General features: G+C 41.4%; 1 protein-coding gene and 1 long non-coding RNA gene across 2 annotated transcripts in view; one reads left to right on the top strand and one right to left on the bottom strand.

Annotated features, from left to right (window-relative positions):
* The window catches only part of LOC141766920 (protein NLRC3-like), a 109,127-nt gene extending 98,321 nt beyond the window's left edge, over positions 1 to 10,806 (bottom strand). Inside the window, exons 1-4 of the mRNA XM_074634122.1 lie at positions 10,712 to 10,806; positions 10,231 to 10,380; positions 8,967 to 9,116; positions 8,512 to 8,628 (exon numbers count right to left, since the gene is read on the bottom strand). Of these exons, the coding sequence (XP_074490223.1) occupies positions 8,512 to 8,628; positions 8,967 to 9,116; positions 10,231 to 10,380; positions 10,712 to 10,767 (473 nt within the window). The 5' untranslated portion in view covers positions 10,768 to 10,806. The remainder of the gene's footprint in view (positions 1 to 8,511; positions 8,629 to 8,966; positions 9,117 to 10,230; positions 10,381 to 10,711) is intronic.
* The window catches only part of LOC141766939 (uncharacterized), a 282,348-nt gene that overhangs the window by 231,286 nt on the left and 32,715 nt on the right, over positions 1 to 18,347 (top strand). The window lies entirely within an intron of this gene.

Raw genomic sequence — 18,347 nt, 5'->3', positions numbered from 1 at the left:
AACCAGACCGGCCAGCTGGAACACTGATCACAGTTCATCACGTTCATGATGTAAATGACTGAGCCAATCAGATTTCAGGCAAAACGAGGATCAGGCCAAATTAGGAGGGGCCGCTCCTCCCCCCCTCAATATGTAAAGTATTAGATTGTCCCAGTCTGACAGCCAGCGTTCTGCTCTGTGCCGCCTGCCTGCAGTTACCGGTTACTTTTTATTATTATATTATTGTTGTTATGTTGCTCATGATGAATAGTTGGCCCACGTTTGGCTGCCAAAGTGCCGCCCTAGGCAGTTGCCTAGTTGGCCTCTATGGTGGATTTTGCCCTGGCTGTGACGTACAGGCGTAGAGGCAGCTCTGTAGGAGTGCGCGTTCAGTCAGAGCCTACTTCCTGTGTTGCTTTCAACGACATCAAGCTCGCTCTGGCCCGCGCTCTCTCACACAGTAGTAAACATTGTGGCTGCACCGGCTGCTCCAAATGCCGTGAGATACACTCTGCTTGTAAAATCTATTTATTTAAGAAATTCTGAATTTTATATCTTAGAAAGCAGAATAGGGGCAACAGTCTGGAAACAGAAATGTTTTTCCATTCTCTCTTTTCTTTTTTCCATACTCATCCAGACCTGGAAATGACTAAAATCAAATTCCATACTTCTCCATACTGCGTAGGAACCCTGAATATTAGTTCAGAGGATCTTCTGTAGCCAGATGTGACCATTTACCAACAATGATAAACATTCATTTACTTTAACAACTAACAGTGGACATTTTCTTTCTTTAAGAAACACAAGTCTTTTGTGACTGCAGACTGAATTTAGTTCAAGAAACATGAAAATATGAAGAAAAGGACATTAACAACTTTATGGATGTAAGTTATGTTTGTACATAAATCAGGTTCAATTGTTAATTAAACATACAAGATCTATAATGGTAAAAGAGAGTCAGTGAACTGACCTCAGAGTCTCCAGTCTACAGTGTGGGCTCTTCACAAGATCAGACAGCAGCTTCACTCCTGAATCCTGCAGCTTGTTTCCACTCAGCTCCAGCTGTCTCAGATGGGAGGGGTTGGACTTCAGAGCTGAGGCCAGAGAAGCACAGCTGATCTCTGACAACCTGCAGTAACTCAGTCTGAATAAAGAATAAATGAAGATAAAAATCACTTTATAATCCAATCATATGTGTTCAGGTTTTAAATGTGTAGCTCAACATCACTATGTCCTAATCAATGATCTTTTCCCTAAAATGAGTAGAGTGACTTTGTCATTGTGTTATTGTGGCTCATCATAATGTCAGCCTTCTACAGACATCATCCAAATGTCACCACAACATTCATACACCTATTCATGTCAACACACATCAATAACATGCTGCTGATCTCAGTCAAGTTTAGAATTAGAGGATCAATATCAAATCAGACTTGTTGGACTTCATTACTTCATTTATTACATGGCCTTCTTCTCACTGTATCTGGTAGCTTAGCAGGTTTATGTCATTTACAGAAAAGGTCCACATTTGTTCAAGTGTGTCTATAAACAACAGCCACATGTCATATGTACATTAAAAGAGTTATTGGTGTCAGTAACCATTCCTCCCGTGAAGTGGTCACTTCCTCACACAACTACACTGTAAGAAAATACTTCATAAGTTCAACTGAAACTAATATAAAGATTCAGCAGTCTGAGTCAGACAAATCAAGTGAGTGTTTACTAGGGCTGGGAAGACAGCACTTTCTGTTCCCTTGTCTGGAAGTCAATGGGTTTTTAGATAGATGCCTGAAATAAGGTCTGTGGTTAAAGGTCCAATGTGTAGAATCTGGCGGTATCTAGCGGTGAGGTGAGGAGATTACAACCAACTGAAGCCTCTCCTGTGTGCCAAGCGTGTTGGAGAACTACGCTGGCCGACGCGAAAACGTGAATGTCCCTCTCTAGAGCCATCTGGAGAAGGGCCAGTGCATAGAGAGTGTGTGTACAAACTACATGAGCGACAGTCAGTGAACTGACCTCAGAGTCTCCAGTCTACAGTTGGGACTCTCGAGTACAGCAGACAGCTTCACTCCTGAATCCTTCAGGTTGTTGTTGTTACTCAGGTCCAGCTCTCTCAGATGGGAGGGGTTGGACTTCAGAGCTGAGGCCACAACTGCACAGTGAGTATCTGAGAGTCCATAGTCAGAAAGTCTGTGATGACACAAAAATTACAAAATATGTTATTATGAAAGAGGACAGTTTATATTTACTTCATGCATTTGATGACTAAACAGTTTGATATATACTTCTTCGATTAACATTTGCTCAGCACATCAGTGGTTCAGCTAATCTTATCTCACTGTTTGACATGAAACAATAATTCTCATCCCTCTCTCTTAAACCTGCAGACTTTTAATCTTTGTTTTTCTTTAATCTTGCAGATGAAGAGAGAGTTACACAAAATGTAGTTACATTGAGGCTTCCCTAATGTCCAGTCTGTGAGTGTGATCTGATCCCAGGTCTGTCTCCACAAAGTTAGCATGAGGCCTTCTTGATTAGAAAAACATTTTTAAAACTCAATGAATAAGTAATAATAATACAGTTGAGAGAGTTGACCTCTCTTTGCTAGCTACCTGCTGCTGTCAGGTACACGTCCATAAATGGGAAAATTCAGTGACTGCTGCCAAACGGTGGAGAAATTAAACAAATCGCATAATAATATTAGACCTGTACATAATTATACATTCATATAATTAGATATTTTGATGGCGTTTTGTCATTCACACTCTTTTCTGAGCATCAAACGTATTCAGCTCACGAACAATTAATGAACAAATAAGGTTGCATTATTTTCATCATAATATCATCAGAAAGATGTTATCAGTGTATCAGCATTAAAAACATAACATTGATCTTTGGTGTGTATAAGATCTCCTAAAACCATTCTGCTGTTATATATTCATCAGACCGCTGTTATTGGTGGAAGCTGTGTATTTCCTGCTACTACTCTTCTCTACATCAACAAGAGAAAGTAACACCGGAGTTTCCTTCTGTGAGTAACAGAATAAAAGGAAAGACTTAAAAACAAGATGATGGAACACAACTTGACTTCATCAGCAATAAAATGCACCATTGCTCGATTCAACACACTCAGGGGTTTTACAACGACACTGTTTGTCTTGTATGACCAGTAGTTTATGGTGGCTAATGCTAGAGCTGTGTAGATTTTTGGTTTTGCCAGTCCGGTCCGGTCCGGTCCAGTTTACAAGCTTAAACCGGTTTGATTTCATGCTAACCGGCGGAACCGACATTTGTCATTATGACACGTTCTGGCAAATTAAAAAGGATCCTACATCAACAACATGTGCCGACAGAGACACAGTGCTAAATCCAGCCTGTATTGCATTACTAATAAGCAATATGAAAACGTGATTAACGTAATACTATGATAGTATGTTGGTTTATAAACGAGAAGAGGTTTGTTTACGAGGAAGTTCATGTGTTTTTTGGGGTGACGAGACATGGCAGAGCTGGTGTCAAAGAAAACTAAAACTGCGGCAACATGGCAACATTTTGGATTTGAAGCCAATGAAAGAGATGAGCCCAATAACACACAAGGTAAGGTATAATGTGGTGCTGCTTTTTCTTCTTTAGTGTTTATTGATGGTGCAAACCAGATTAGAGGTGTGTTACTGCCACCAAGTAAACTGGAGTCACTGCACTCTCATTCATGGGCTCTCTGCGGCTGCTGAGTCTAGTACGACACCTAGAGGTAAAATTCGGTATACCAGTCCGGTCCGGTGTTTGGCTTAATATCAAACCGGTTTGAAATATTCTATACCGGCAGAACCCAAGCTAATGCTAATGTTAAAACTTTAGATTGATGTTGTTGTGTCACTGACATTACTGAATCAGTTCACTGACTTGATGAATATTCTCCACTTGTGCTACCAAATCACTTTTACACAATAATATATCCAACATGAGAGGACCAAGAAGTAGAGCTGCACAAAGGGCTTGTCAATAATACATGCAGGGTCTGTGTGCGTTTTGATAGTTTGTTTATCTGTCTGTATGTCCTTCGCATAGCTTGATAGCCGCTCGTCCAATCGACTTCACACCTGGTGGGTGTATTGCTGGGGACCCAAGGACGTGCATTGTCAAATTTGGTGCAATGTGGACGCGTGACACTTTCAATATTATTACACTATGAATAAACGAGCGACCAGCGCTCTGTGCAGCAGTGGGGTCGGGGCTTCAGGGCTCTGCAGACTGAGTCCAGCATGTCGTCCACAGCAGGCAGACTGCGGCTCAATTACTGCAGTTCACTTTACAGTCAAACTCTTCTATTGTATTTCACCGGTGTGACTGTGAGTAAGCTGTGTGTTATTCCCCCGTGAGTAAGACAGTATTTTTCCGGTGTCAGACTTGATACTAACAAATAACACCAATAACGTTACCTCCAGGAAAATACACTCGATAATGAAATCCATGCTCTACATTATAACCGTGGTGGTTATGTCAAAGCAAGCAACTAATACACCTATTTGGAAATTACCTCCGCTAAGTGTATTTCACCAATGTTTCTGACTGTGAGTAACAGCTACCGGGGTCTGTTTCCTCCTGTGAAACAGAGTGTATTTCACCGGTGTCCCTAACCGTGAGTAGCCGTGATTTGGGTGTGTGACGCAACTTTGTCACGGCAGGTGTATTGCTCAGGACCCAAAGAAGCGGTTCTCGAGAAAGCTGCAAGCAGCAACAATGCAAGCCAAGCATTCGGCCTGTTCTGAACAGACATGCTCTGAACAGACACTGCACTGTCTGGATTAAATTAGAAGAAGCAGAAACGAGAAATCGACTCGCTCGTCCCCCCCCCCTCGTCCTCCCCGCCGCCGGGAGGCTGCTTCGCCGGGAGTAGAGTGTGCGGCAGCTCCAGGAGACGTACCCTCACTTAGTAGTCAGCTCAAATTTAGCCAGTGAAAACTCCAGCACCAGGACTCTGATCCCAGGACCGCCCCGACTCCCCGCCTGATCAGCAAACGTTCTGTTGCTGCCGTTACACCGGTTAGACCCAGTGCTCCACCAGCCAGCTGATCTTTTGTTTTTTTCATTTGTTTTACCAGGTTCACATGTTGTCTCCATCACCCAAAGAGATAAATAAGAAAAAAAAATTAAATGTAACAAATATTAGAAATAAATAGAATAAATGTGTTCTTTAACGTGACAGTTAGAAACACAAACTACTGAAACTTTTTTAATTCATCATTTGAAACTGCTCAAGAACATCTGTGACAAAATACAACTGACATATTTATGTAATAAACACGTGGAACACTTATAAGAATATTATATTTTAAGAATAATTTAGTGTGTATATTTGAAGAACTAATTTACACTGATTTATAAAGTTAATCACATCTGGACTTACAGAGCTTTTCTGCAGTTCCTCACAGCTGGAATCAGTCTCCATCGTCCCTCCTGTGATGTGTTGTACTTCTTCAGGTCCAACTCATCCAGATCCTCCTCTGACATCTGCAGCATGTAGGCCAGAGCTGAGCAGTGGATCTCAGAGAGTTTCTTCTCTGATCTGACATCCAGACCACACCGCTCCAGGTCTTCTTGGTAGAACATGATGTTTCCTTTCTCCAGATGTTCAAACGCCAGCCTCCCCAGCTTCAGAAGAACTTCGCCGTCAGCCTCCGTCAGCTCCTGTGGACTCGTCTCATGTCCCTCACCGTACTTCTGCTTCTTCCTCTTTGTCTGAACCACAAGGAAGTGTGAGTACATGTCAGTCAGGGTCTTGGGCAGCTCTCCTCTCTGGTTTGTAGTCAACATGTGGTCCAGAACTGTAGCAGTGATCCAGCAGAAGACTGGGATTATACACATGATGTGGAGGCTCCTGGATGTCTTGATGTGTGAGATGATTCTGCTGGACAGCTCTTCATCACTGACTCTCCTCCTGAAGTACTCCTCCTTCTGGGCGTCAGTGAAGCCTCGTACTTCTGTTACCCTGTCAACACATGCAGGAGGGATCTGATTGGCTGCTGCAGGTCGGGAAGTTATCCAGACGAGAGCTGAGGGAAGCAGATTCCCCTGGATGAGGTTTGTCAACAGCACGTTGACTGATGACTTCTGGGTGACATCAGACACAACCTCGTTGTTGTGGAAATCCAGTGAAAGTCTGCTTTCATCCAGGCCGTCAAAGATGAACAGAACTTTACAGACAGCGAGCTTCTCTGCTGTGACCTTCTGTAATGTTGGATGGAAATCATGGAGCAACATGAGAAGACTGTACTGCTCATCTCTGATCAAGTTCAGCTCCCTGAACGAAAGCAGAACCACCAGACTGACATCTTGGTTCTCCAAGCCCTCTGCCCAGTCCAGAGTGAACTTCTGCACTGAGAAGGTTTTTCCAACGCCAGCGACGCCATTCGTCAGAACGACTCTGATGTGTCCCTGTTGGTCAGGTAAGGCTTTAAAGATGTCGTGGCACTTGATTGGAGCGTCATGGAGGGTCTTCTTCTTGGAAGCTGTCTCAAGCTGCCTCACCTCATGTTGGGTATTAACCTCTTCACTCTGTCCCTCTGTGATGTAGAGCTCCTGTTGAGGAGGGTTCCACTTCCTGTTTCATCAGTTCCTTCAGTCACACATTCACATCTCTTCTTCAGACTGATCTTATGTTCATCTACAACCTCCTGCAGACCTCTATCTGCTGAAAGAGAGAGACAAGTTTAAGACAAAACACAGAAACTTATTATTTCTAATGCCAATATGAATAATCAATTATAAAGTCATCATCCCTTCTTGAAGTCAAAACTAACGTCAACGTGGTTTTTACATTTATTTTTAATAGTTTTTCAAGAAGTCGGTCTGCAGGACAAGACGTGTGTTTGTAAGTTAGAGAAGGAGTCCGAGCAGGAAAGCTAATGTTGTTCAAAGTCTGTGGCTCCTGTTCAGTTCAATTCAATTCAATTTATTTTTATATAGCATCAAATCATAACAGAAGTTATCTTAAGATGCTTTTCATATAGAGCAGGTTTAGACCATACTCTATAATTTCTGCATCTTCATCTATGCAGATGGAAAACAAACATCATTCTGATTGGTTAATACAAAGACGGAGTGCTATCCTAAAAACAAAACATACAAATATAAATGTATTCCTTCTGGGTTCAGGTTTTCTCTCAAAGGAGAACAAAGTACAAGTGATGCAGAGCAGATATGTATGGTGGTCTTACTTTGTACAGTGCTGGTCTGACTGGCTGTCTGAGGTCCAGGTCTTGTTCTGGATCTGGGCATCAGCTCCTCCACAGAAGCATGACTCCTCTTCTTCTCTCTGTGGAGACATTACTTTATTACTAAAATGATTTGTTGATTGTTGGTGAAAAATATTAAGACTTGGCGGACACTAAAGCTCAGATGGTCACAGAGGAGAGATAAAGTGTTGGTACTGAATTCAGCATTCAGCCTGTAATGAAAATGTTCCTTTATTTTAACTCTCCTGTTTTGATAAACAAGAATTAGCTGCTTTTCCTATCTGACTGTCTTATTAAATATTTAGTGATCTGGCTGAAGTTTGTTTATTAAGGGGAACAACAGACTTTATTTTAACATTGATATTATTCTATTCTAACAAGGAACACCAGTGTTACATGATGTGTGTCTTAGACTGCTGGTCTACCTCACTATTTAGTCCACTTCTAACCTCAGTTCAAACCTAACTAACTCCAACTAAACTGCCCAAAGTGACTGTGAATCAGTAAGGGACATACTCAGCTCTCTTTGGTCACTTTTAAATCATTGATATTATTCTGGAGGCTATATAACATGATGGGAGAAAGAAAACTGCAACTTGCTCATGGACGCGCTTATTGCGAGGGCACGTCGGGAAACCACAAGGTGGCAGCGGCGCATTTCTCCGATCTACAGTCTACAGGGAGAAAACTGACTCAGAGAGATGGCAGTAAAGTAATAAAATATTGGATTAACACTCACCCTGCCTCAGGCTTCAGTTTTCCTTCTTCTGCTCTGTGAACTCAAAATGGAGTCTGAGCTGACTGACTGACCACTGTCAGGGTTCCCTCCCTGTAGTTCCCTCCCTACAGTAAAAACAGTCTCTTACTTTGACTCTGAGGGTCCAGGTTCATTACTGAAGAGCAGAGGACAACCTTTGGACTCGTCACTCTCCATAGAGAGTGTCTGATGGCGAGGTAAAGCAGAGAAAATATTCGAAATATAGCGTACACTTAAACAAATTTTTATTTTTTTTTATTTTTTAGGTGGCTAAAATACATTCTGCTGCTCCCATCCACAGCTGCTTTACCTCACCGTCAGACAGCCCTTTCTGACGGGGAACTGAAGCCATTATATCGCTCTCTTCAAAGCCACCAGACTATTAGACTATTAGACACTATTATTAGACTAGATTACATCTTTTGTAGGTGACTGACAGCTGCCACATATACTAAGAGGAAGAGTTTATTTGACAAAGTTTGTTCAATTTTAGTTGGCAAATACATTTGTGTAGAAAGTCGAATATAGCAGCTCTCTTACTTTGACTCTGAGGGTCCAGGTTCATTACTGAAGTTCAGAATATCACCTTTAGACCGGTCACTCTTCATAGACAGACAGCTGGGTACTGGAGACTCTGCTCTCTGTCTGTACTGAACTCTGCAAACACCAACATGATTTTATTCATATCACATGAATCCTTGATAAATTCTCTTTTTTAAGGTCATTAACACACAAACTACTGCTACTGTCAAATATAACGAGGGTTTAAAGTTTGTAGCCATTCTGTCAGATTAGATTACATCTTTGTTAGGTGACTGACAGCTGTCCCAGATACTAAGAGGAAGAGTTTATTCCATGAAGTTTGTTAAATTTTAGTTGGCAAATACATTTGTGTAGAAATTTGAATCTACAAACACAAAATCAACAGAAAACATGGCATTGTCAGAGGTAACTAAAAACGAGTCATATAATTGGGTTAGTAGCAGCTAGCTTACTTTGTGTCTGAGGGTCCAGGTTCATTACTGAAGTTCCGAAAATCACCTTTGGACTCGTCACTCTTCATAGACAGACAGCCAGAGACTGGAGACTCTGCTCTGTCCTCCTCTTCCTCCACACAATCACTCATCTTCTGATCTGAAGTCAGTCTGAGAGGTAAAACAGGAACACTGACTGTGAGCTCAGAACATTTAAAGGAAACATGTTAGTTCAAGAGTCACAGGCAAGACTGAGAGAACAGGAAGTAACACACACACACACACACACACACACACACACACACACAGTACAATAAAACCACCCAGCATCCACCTGGTCAGGCTTCAGTTTTTTCTTCTTCTGCTCTGTCAACTCAAAATGGAGTCTGAGCTGACTGACTGAACACTTTCTGGGATCCCTCCCTGTTCTCATGTACACACTCATACACACCAAAAACTGACAAACTAACAATAACTGCATTATACTGTACATTGACTGTCTATCAATACTACTCAGGTGGAATTCATTCTCACTGTGCAATATTTGTTAATAGTCTGCTTATTGTCAATACTGTATATACTGCTCCTATTTTTATATTTCCTTATAGTTAAATTGTTCATATTTTGTTTCACTTTGTTTTGCTCTTTTTTTACTGTGTTAGCCGATGCTTCTTGTTTTTTGAACTATCCCCTTTTCTGCTGTACACTGCAAATTTCCCCACTGTGGGACTAATAAAGGAATATCTTATCTTATCTCTTATCTCATGTGCCTGGATCACCTGGATCCGTGAGGCTCCTCCCCTCTCCATTGACAGGAAACCTTTGACCACAGAGTCTATCTACGAGTGTTTGTGTGTGTTGCTCAACCAAATCAGCTTTTTAACACAGTGTGTTCATGAGAATCTCTTTTGGCTTGAACAGGTTGAATTAAAATGATTTAAATGTTATCTAATTTTTATGTTTAAATCAATGTGATTAAAAACTAATGTGCTTTTTATGTTTTTTTTGTTCAGACTTATATGACTAAGATTCTTCTCAACATCTGGATGAAAAAAACTATTGTCTGTTGCATAATAAAAAATAATTTAAGCCATTTTCCTGAGTTGCAACTTTTTTTTCATAATCCAAACATAGATGGTAACCAGAAATGATACTTCTTCTTGCTCAGTTAGTACAACATGAAGCGGCATGTTGTGGAATATAAATCTTTTAGCAGAACATTTAGTCTTCATCCTCAATGCATCATCATCCATCAGATCAGCTTACAGTAAAAACAGTCTCTTACTTTGACTCTGAGGGTCCAGGTTCATTACTGAAGAGTAGAGGAAGACCTTTGGACTCGTCACTCTTCATAGACAGACAGCCAGAGACTAGAGACTCTGCTCTGTCCTCCTCTTCCTCCACACAACCACTCATCTTCTGATCTGAAGTTAGTCTGAGAGGTAAAACAGGAACACTGACTGTGAGCTCAGAACATTCAAAGGAAACAAGTTCGTTCAAGAGTCACAGGCAAGACCGAGAGAACAGGAGGTAACACACAGTATACAGTATAATAAAACCATCCAACATCCACCTGGTTAGTTCTCTTTAAATCTCTGCTTGTTTTCTTGGCTTACAGCAGGTTTAAAGAGTATTATTCAGCCAGGTTCACAGATGAATCAAACTGTTGAGTTCATTCTAACATTTCTCTCCTTTACAGTCCACAGGGAGGAAACTGACTCAGAGAGTTTAACAGTAAAGTAATAAAATGTTGGATTAACACTCACCCTGCTTCAGTCTTCGGTCTTCGTCCTTCTGCTCTGTTGACTCTTAATGGAGTCATTGAACACTTTAAGAGTCAGGCTTCCCTTCCTGTTCATGTACCTGGATCACCTGGTCAGTGTTGCTCCTCCTCCCTCCATTTACAGGAAGTGTGTGTGTGTGTGTGTGTGTGTGTGTGAGAGAGAGAGAGAGAGAGAGAGAGAGAGAGAGAGAGAGAGAGAGAGAGAGAGAGAGACTTTTAAACTTTTAAATCAGAGAGAGGCAGAGACTGATCAGATAGACTATTGTCTATCTGATCAGTCTCTAAGACTGTATAGGCTTAAATATCATTTAAACTTGTACCGTTAAAGAGCTTAAGAGCAATGCACCAAACAAAGAAATAGTTGAAGAAGTTCAAGAAGTTGAATATACCTTAGCAGAACAATACTGGGAATGCTAAATCAGCAAAAGAAAATGCATTTCCTGCTGAAAATGCGTCGGAATGCTGACAGATGAAATTAATTGCAAAGCATTGCTGGAAATGCAGAACTGAATTGTAAAACTGGCAGAGTTGAAAGCTAAACTGCATGGCCCAAAAAAATGGAAGAGCTGAAATACATTGCTAGAAAAGCAGGAAACTAAACTATAACTGTCAAAGATGGAAGTTGAAATTAATTAACTCGTTAGACGGAAAGTAGTTTTTGGGTGGAATGAACCTTTAAAACTGTAAGTCGTTAAACAGAAAGCAGTATTTGACTGGAATAAACTCTTAGAATTATAAGTACCTGGACAGAAAGTAGTATTTGGGTGGAACAAACCTTTAAAAACTATAAGTCGTTAGACAGAAAGTGGTATTTGGGTGGAAAGTAGTAGAAGTAGTAGCAGAAGGAGCAGCAGCAGGAGCCGTAGAAGTAGTAGTAATAGTAGTAGTAGAGGCAGTAGGAACTCCAGCAGTAGCAACAGTAGCAGGAGTAGTAGTAGATGCGGTAGTAGCAATAGCAGTCGTAGCAGTAGCAATAGCAGTAGTAGCAGTAGAAGCAGTAGTAGTAGCAGAAGGAGGAGCAGCTGTAGTAGTAGTAGTATTAGTAGTAGCAGCAGCAGTAGTAACAGTAGTATTAGTAGTATTAGAAGCAGCAGCTGTAGTAGTAGTATTAGTAGCAGCAGCAGTAGTAGCATTAGTAGCAGCAGCAGTAGTAGTAGTAATCGTAGTAGTATTAGTAGCAGAATGAGCAGCAGCTGTAGTAGTAGTAGTAGCAGCAGCAACAGCAGCAGTAGTAGTAGTAGATGCAGCAGCAGTAGTAATAGTAGTAGATGCAGTAGCAGTGGTAGTAGTATTCGTAGTAGTAGTAGTATTAGTAGTAGTAGCAGAAGGAGCAGGAGCAGCAGTAGTAGTAGTGGTAGCAGCAGCAGCAGTAGTAGTATTAGTAGCAGCAGGAGCAGTATTAGTAGTAGTAGTATTAGTAGCAGCAGTAGTAGTAGTGGTAGCAGCAGCAGAGGTAGTAGCAATAGTAATTGTAGTGGTAGTAGTAGTATTAGTAGCAGCAGCAGCAGCAGTAGTAGTATTAGTAGCAGCAGCAGCAGCAGCAGCAGCAGTATTAGTGGTAGTAGTATCCGTAGCAGCAGCAGCAGTAGAAACAGTAGTAATCGTAGTAGTAGTAGTATTAGTAGCAGCAGCAGCAGCAGTAGTATTAGTAGCAGCAGCAGCAGCAGCAGCAGCAGTAGTAGTATTAGTAGCAGCAGCAGCAGCAGCAGCAGCAGTATTAGTGGTAGTAGTATCCGTAGCAGCAGCAGCAGTAGAAACAGTAGTAATCGTAGTAGTAGTAGTATTAGTAGCAGCAGCAGCAGCAGTAGTATTAGTAGCAGCAGCAGCAGCAGCAGCAGTAGTATTAGTAGCAGCAGCAGCAGCAGCAGCAGCAGTAGTAGTATTAGCAGCAGCAGCAGCAGTATTAGTATTAGTAGCAGCATTAGCAGCAGTAGTAGTATTAGTAGCAGCAGCAGTATTAGTAGTAATAGTAGTAGCTAGAATCTTTAAAACTGTAAGTCGTTAGACAGAATATAGTAGATAAGTAACTCTATAGAGATTTTATTTTGAGTTTGTTTTAAGATACAGTTACCTTCTGGGGTTTGTGTGTGTGTGTGTGTGTGTGTGTGTGGGAGAGAGAGAGAGAGAGAGACAGAGGTACTTTTAAATCAGACAGGCAGAGACTGATCAGACAGACAGTAACTGTATAGGCTTAAATGTCATTTAAACTTGTACAGTTAAAAAGAGCTTAAGAGCAATGGACCAATCAGAGACAGGCAGAGACTGGTGGAGCACTAATCAGCCAATCAGAAACACCTGTTTAGGCTAATGTTAATCACCTGTCTGTCTAGCAGCAATCAAAGATTGCCGTGGTGATGGCCACTGCTAAGTATCCTCAGTGAAACAGCTTATAATAAGAGTTAACCAGAGACATACATGTCATAAAAGTGCTTCTCAGGCAAAAACCGTGACTCCTATCACTTAGATTGTTTATGAGATGAGTAAGGACTCTCTGATGAACATATGGTGCGAAATTGGTGTGTGTAGTGTCAAACATGTAACCTCAGGAGCAGTTTCGAAAACTAGTAACTTTTAATCTCTTTCAAAAAAATTGTGTCAAATTTAAGATGGGCCCCTATGGGAAGGTAGCAGGGAGTTGCTCTCACTTCCAGGCATTTATCACCAAATGTGTAATTCCAACTGATTCCATAGCTACATGACTGCGACCAGCACAAAATTTCCTACAATTTGATCAAATTTTTATCATGAAGAGTGAAAATTGTGGGCGAGGGAGCAATTTGTTCGGAAAATTTTCAAAAGATTTTAAAGGGCAAATGGAGTAAGACAGACTTTTCAGAGCTCCTGCAGAATTCTGACTAATTTCATACTTAAGCAACAGGAGTTTTACCTGAATATCATCCAAGTTACTTGGTAAGTAATTAATTTTTCTTTATTTCATTCACAACAGCTGCTTACTGCATCAGCACACATTGTAGGTGGTCGTTTTCATGATGCACTAAAGGGAAGACCAAAGTACTGCTAGCTAACGTTAGCTAGCGTTAGCTAACGTTAGCTGGCAGTGTCTTCAGAGTAGTCTGTTATTCTCACATTTTAGCACATGTGAATTTATACATTGTTAGTTGTAACACTGCAAATGTAAATGGATGTGTTTACTTTTGTTCTAATTTAAAGTTGGCACTGAGTTGATAAAGGTTTGGTCAGCAGCTCCATGGGTGGGTTGTTTGACATTTTACTGGTATACTTCGGTTTAAAATCAATGTTGGTTAATGGAGCTGCAGCTAAAAATGCAGTAATGGCATCTGGGAAGCAGACGCCACGTTGTGGAAATGCCATATAAGCAAGGCTTGATATTAGCACAATTCAGTGGTGGTCAAGAGAGTCACTGTTACTATTGGGTTACCATATTATCAAACCCTCATACCGGGACACGTAAGTGTAACGCACGTTCACGCGCGCACGCTAATATGCACGCACCATAGGAGTTTTCATCAGGATGATTAACTTGGCGCACCTGTGGTGCATTTGAGCACGTAATGGGATCAGAAAGAAGGCAGTAAGTACTAAGACTTACTAGCCACTTTGGCAGGCGGAATATTAAAGCTACAGTATATGCACACAGCCACATGCAGAATACACAGCATGTAAATTGATTCACCTATGCAGAATTTCCGTGCGTAAACTTTTAGCTGTCACCCGTTAGCAGCATGTGCAGGTTCACATAAGAAAATAATATATGGGTTGGTATGCCTTTTAAAGATACATTTTTTTCAAGAGCTTAGGTTTTGGGTAATTATCAGTATTATTATTCTGTTCTACTATTGAATGTTTAGGGGGTGGGGATGATGTAACTCTAACTGAAGTGATGTATTTTCTTATACAGATGCTCAAATGTGTCATCAGGCCAAACTTAGAATCGTACTCAAGGACCATGACATACGGAAACTTGAATTACCTCATGGAATCCCTGGGACAGTGGCTGAACTTGAGTCTATTGTGAGAAAGACATTTGGGCTTGACAGGGACTTTACTTTGCATTATAAGGATGCTGATTTTGGAGAGGAATATTTTTCTCTCAACTCAACAAATGACATCAAGGACAAGGACACAATCAAATTGGTACACATTGTTGAACCTCCCACAGTCACTCTGACGTTAACTGATGTGGACAGCTCCTTCGAAAGTGCATCAGACGTCTCCGTCCATGCAGCGACCTCCGTCCATCCTTCAAACAGCAGTTGGTCATCTGGATCGCAGGATACCCTGATTCTTTCATCACCTGAACACGTGACTCAGTGTTCTCAGTGTTGACCTATTGAATTTCCAGTACCTCGCTTTGCCTACCACACAGAGCTTGTTCTTGCCTCTGGAAATGAGGCTTTCAAGAAGGATGGAGTTCAACTCAAATTTACCACAATCCTTCCAGACATCCTTGAGAAATTAACTGAAAGCATCTTTCAATATGTTGCCTACCCGACAAGTGCGCAATTTGCTAATGTTGCTGAGGTGTTGATTCAGAAGCATCCTTGCCTTAAAGAACCAGGATCATATAATGGATGCTACGGATGGCAACAAAGACTTAAATATAAAATGGGAAACTATAGATCTAAACTTAGAGCGCTCGGGTGCCCTGAGCTTGATGTGAACTCTGAAAAAAAAGAGCACATGAGTAGGCATCTGCAAAGAATATAAAAAAGCCAAGAAAGGCAGAGGTAAACTATTTACCCCCTCACCCACAAGAAGAAACAGAAGGAAGCTTGGAACATCAAAGAGTGGAGCTCCTTAATGAAGTTAAGAAGAGGAACAACTGTCAGACCATCTGTGAAAAAATGGCTAAGACATTCTCCATTCGCAGGCAGGAAGTTGTCAATCTAGCACCACCAGTCAGTGACTTCAAAGACCTGTTGGAAATATATCATGATAAAACTGTTGTTCTGTCACAAACTTAATTAGGTTGGGAGTTTAGCGAGTTTGGTGTTAAATACTAGGCTTAGACTGTCTACAGATAAGTGACTGATGTAAGAGGAGGCTATAATGATCACATGAATGATTTCGTGATGGAATGTTGAGTGGGCCTGTAAATGTGTTGTGACATAGGATGGAAAGGTACTGGGTCTGCAGAAAGCCTGACCCCTCCCCCAGGGTTCGCCTGTGAAGGTGTATAAATGTAAATGTATAGCAGAGCTCGGGGTTCATTCACTGCGAACTGAACACTGTATTACATGGTATCAGGGACACATTGATGAATCCAGAACTTCTGTTAATAACTCTGTGCAACTTTGATGAGTATATCTTCGGAATAAATTGATATTGATAACCTAATTTGCATTGTTTATGATTTTAACTCTGAGCTTGCAGCTGCTGAGAAGATAAACCAACACGCATGAAGGTGACGATTCTCTGAGGGAGAATTCCTTCAATTTGGTGACCCCGACGTGATCTTCAAGGAAGAGCGAAACGAGCCAGAGACTGGACGACTCAGTGAGAGAGAGATAAGGGTACCCTGACTACAAGGCAAAAGGTAAGCAGAACCTGTTAAATCAAATCTGCATATTGGCATAGGCTCTAAATTTATCTCTCTTGCTGAGTAAGACACATCTCTGTTTATTTTAAAACATCAAGTTGCACAGTTGAAAGGATCAGGGATCCTAAAAGGTTTGAGTCCTTAAAAAAGGTTAGAGTCCTTAAAAAAGGTTAGAGTCCTTAAAAAAGGTTTGAGTCCTTAAAAAAGGTTAGAGTCCTTAAAAAGGTTAGAGTCCTTAAAAAAGGTTAGAGTCCTTAAAAAAGGTTTGAGTCCTTTATAGATCTGGGATCTAAATGTGGTGTTGGGAACACTAATAAACTGCATTAATAGTGTCATCAGAGGAAATTTAAAACTGCCTCAGATACCGTGCCTGCACCGCTGACGGGCAACCGTCAGTAGAAGCCTGTGTTTGGTGGGATCTGTTGTGGGGGCATAACGACCCAATTACTCTGATATCACTACTGTTTGAAAACTAAAAGGAGGAAAGTTGCCCTTTTAGTAAACGTCTGGGACGTTAGAAAAGCGTTTGGAACGCTGCGCTTGGAGCGCTAGAGTAGTGCGCTTGGAGCGCTAGTTTAGTAACGTCTGGGACGTTAGAGGTTAGTAAAAATAGCGCTTGGAAGCGCCTGTATGAGTGTACATTAATAACTAGTATTCAGAGGAAAATTAAAACTTACTGTTGATACTGGGCCAACATCGCTAGAACATCAAAGTGTCTAGTAGAAGCTTATGTTGGTAGAATCACAGCGGGGGGCATAACGACCCATTTACTCTGAATCTAGTTACTGTCATAAACTTTGAAACCTGTGTGAAATAGTACTGGACAGAATGGACGGAGAATTTGACAAAGATTGGGAGGAGAAAGGCGGTTGTAACAAAAGTGGGTTAACCTTCGGCCAACAGTGGGCGAAAGTAAGGACAAAAGTGATTTGCACCTTTGATCCTAAGAAAAAGAATGAACGAGATAAGGATTTGGATGATTGGTTCAAAGGAATGATAGAAAAAGAGGAGTTTCCTAAAGAGGACTTTAAAGCAGCTGTTACCCCGGCGGTTCGGAGGCACATATTAAAGCAGCAAGATGACTTGGCTGAGAGTCGGAAACAATTAAAAAACAGCAATATGTTCACACGAGCAAAAGTAGAAAAACGGTGGAACAAAGCGGTATTTTTAAAAAAAAGAGAAAGCCCAAAAAGACGTTGAGAACCAAGCAAAAACTTTAGCTAAAATAAAATGAGAGAAACACCAACCGCCCCTCCCCCATATGATGACAAAGACTTCCCTCCCCCACCCCCTCCCCCAGCGGCTGATGTGCCCGACCCTCCTAAACCTCTCGTGACTCTCCAAATGCCTCAGTTTCAAGTAAAGGGGGGCAGACTATGGTTAGAAGAGGACCCCAATGATACGGAGAGTAGGAGAGACTTAGAAAGAAGGACTCGCAGGTTAGAACTAGAAGTAGGAATGATGAGATTGTCTAGGATAGTAGAACGAGACATTCCTGTAGACTTAGAAAACAGGCGGGTAGATGAAGAAGAAACTGAGCAGGAGAAAAGAAGAAGAAAGGAAGAGAAGGATGAAAAGAAACGTAACGAGGAGGAGGAGGAGAGAATGTGGGAGGAACTAAGAAGAAGAAGGAAAGCGGAAGAAAGGGAAAAGCAAGACATAGAGGGAGCATGTGGAAGGGACAACCGGAGTGAGGATGGTGGTATATCCACCACATCTAGTTTGTGCCATAGGTCGGGACCTATGTATATATCTAGTAGAGAAAGAGAGAGGTCAAGGAGGGAAGATGACAGAAAAAGGGAAGATGGTAAGGAACAGTTTCATTGGCAAAAATCTGAGGAGGAACCTCAATCGGATGAGAGGGGGACAAGTCCCGACCGTGGGCCTGGTATACTGTCTGGACGATTTACTGCCCAATTAGACACCGATGGTGGGCCACTACATGGGTATAATTTGAGAAGACGAGGAAAAGATAATAAAGTAATGAAAATAGGTAAAGAGTATATGCTCCCAATAATCCAGAGTACCAATGGCCCACGATATCAGCCATTTGGGGCTGGAGATAAAGGGGCTATTTTGGCTTTAATGCCCGAGATAA

Source organism: Sebastes fasciatus, chromosome 4 (genome assembly GCF_043250625.1).
Source record: "Sebastes fasciatus isolate fSebFas1 chromosome 4, fSebFas1.pri, whole genome shotgun sequence".
Lineage (NCBI taxonomy): Eukaryota > Metazoa > Chordata > Actinopteri > Perciformes > Sebastidae > Sebastes > Sebastes fasciatus.
Note: the sequence above shows the minus strand (reverse complement) of the source record. Positions and strands in the feature narration are given on the sequence as shown.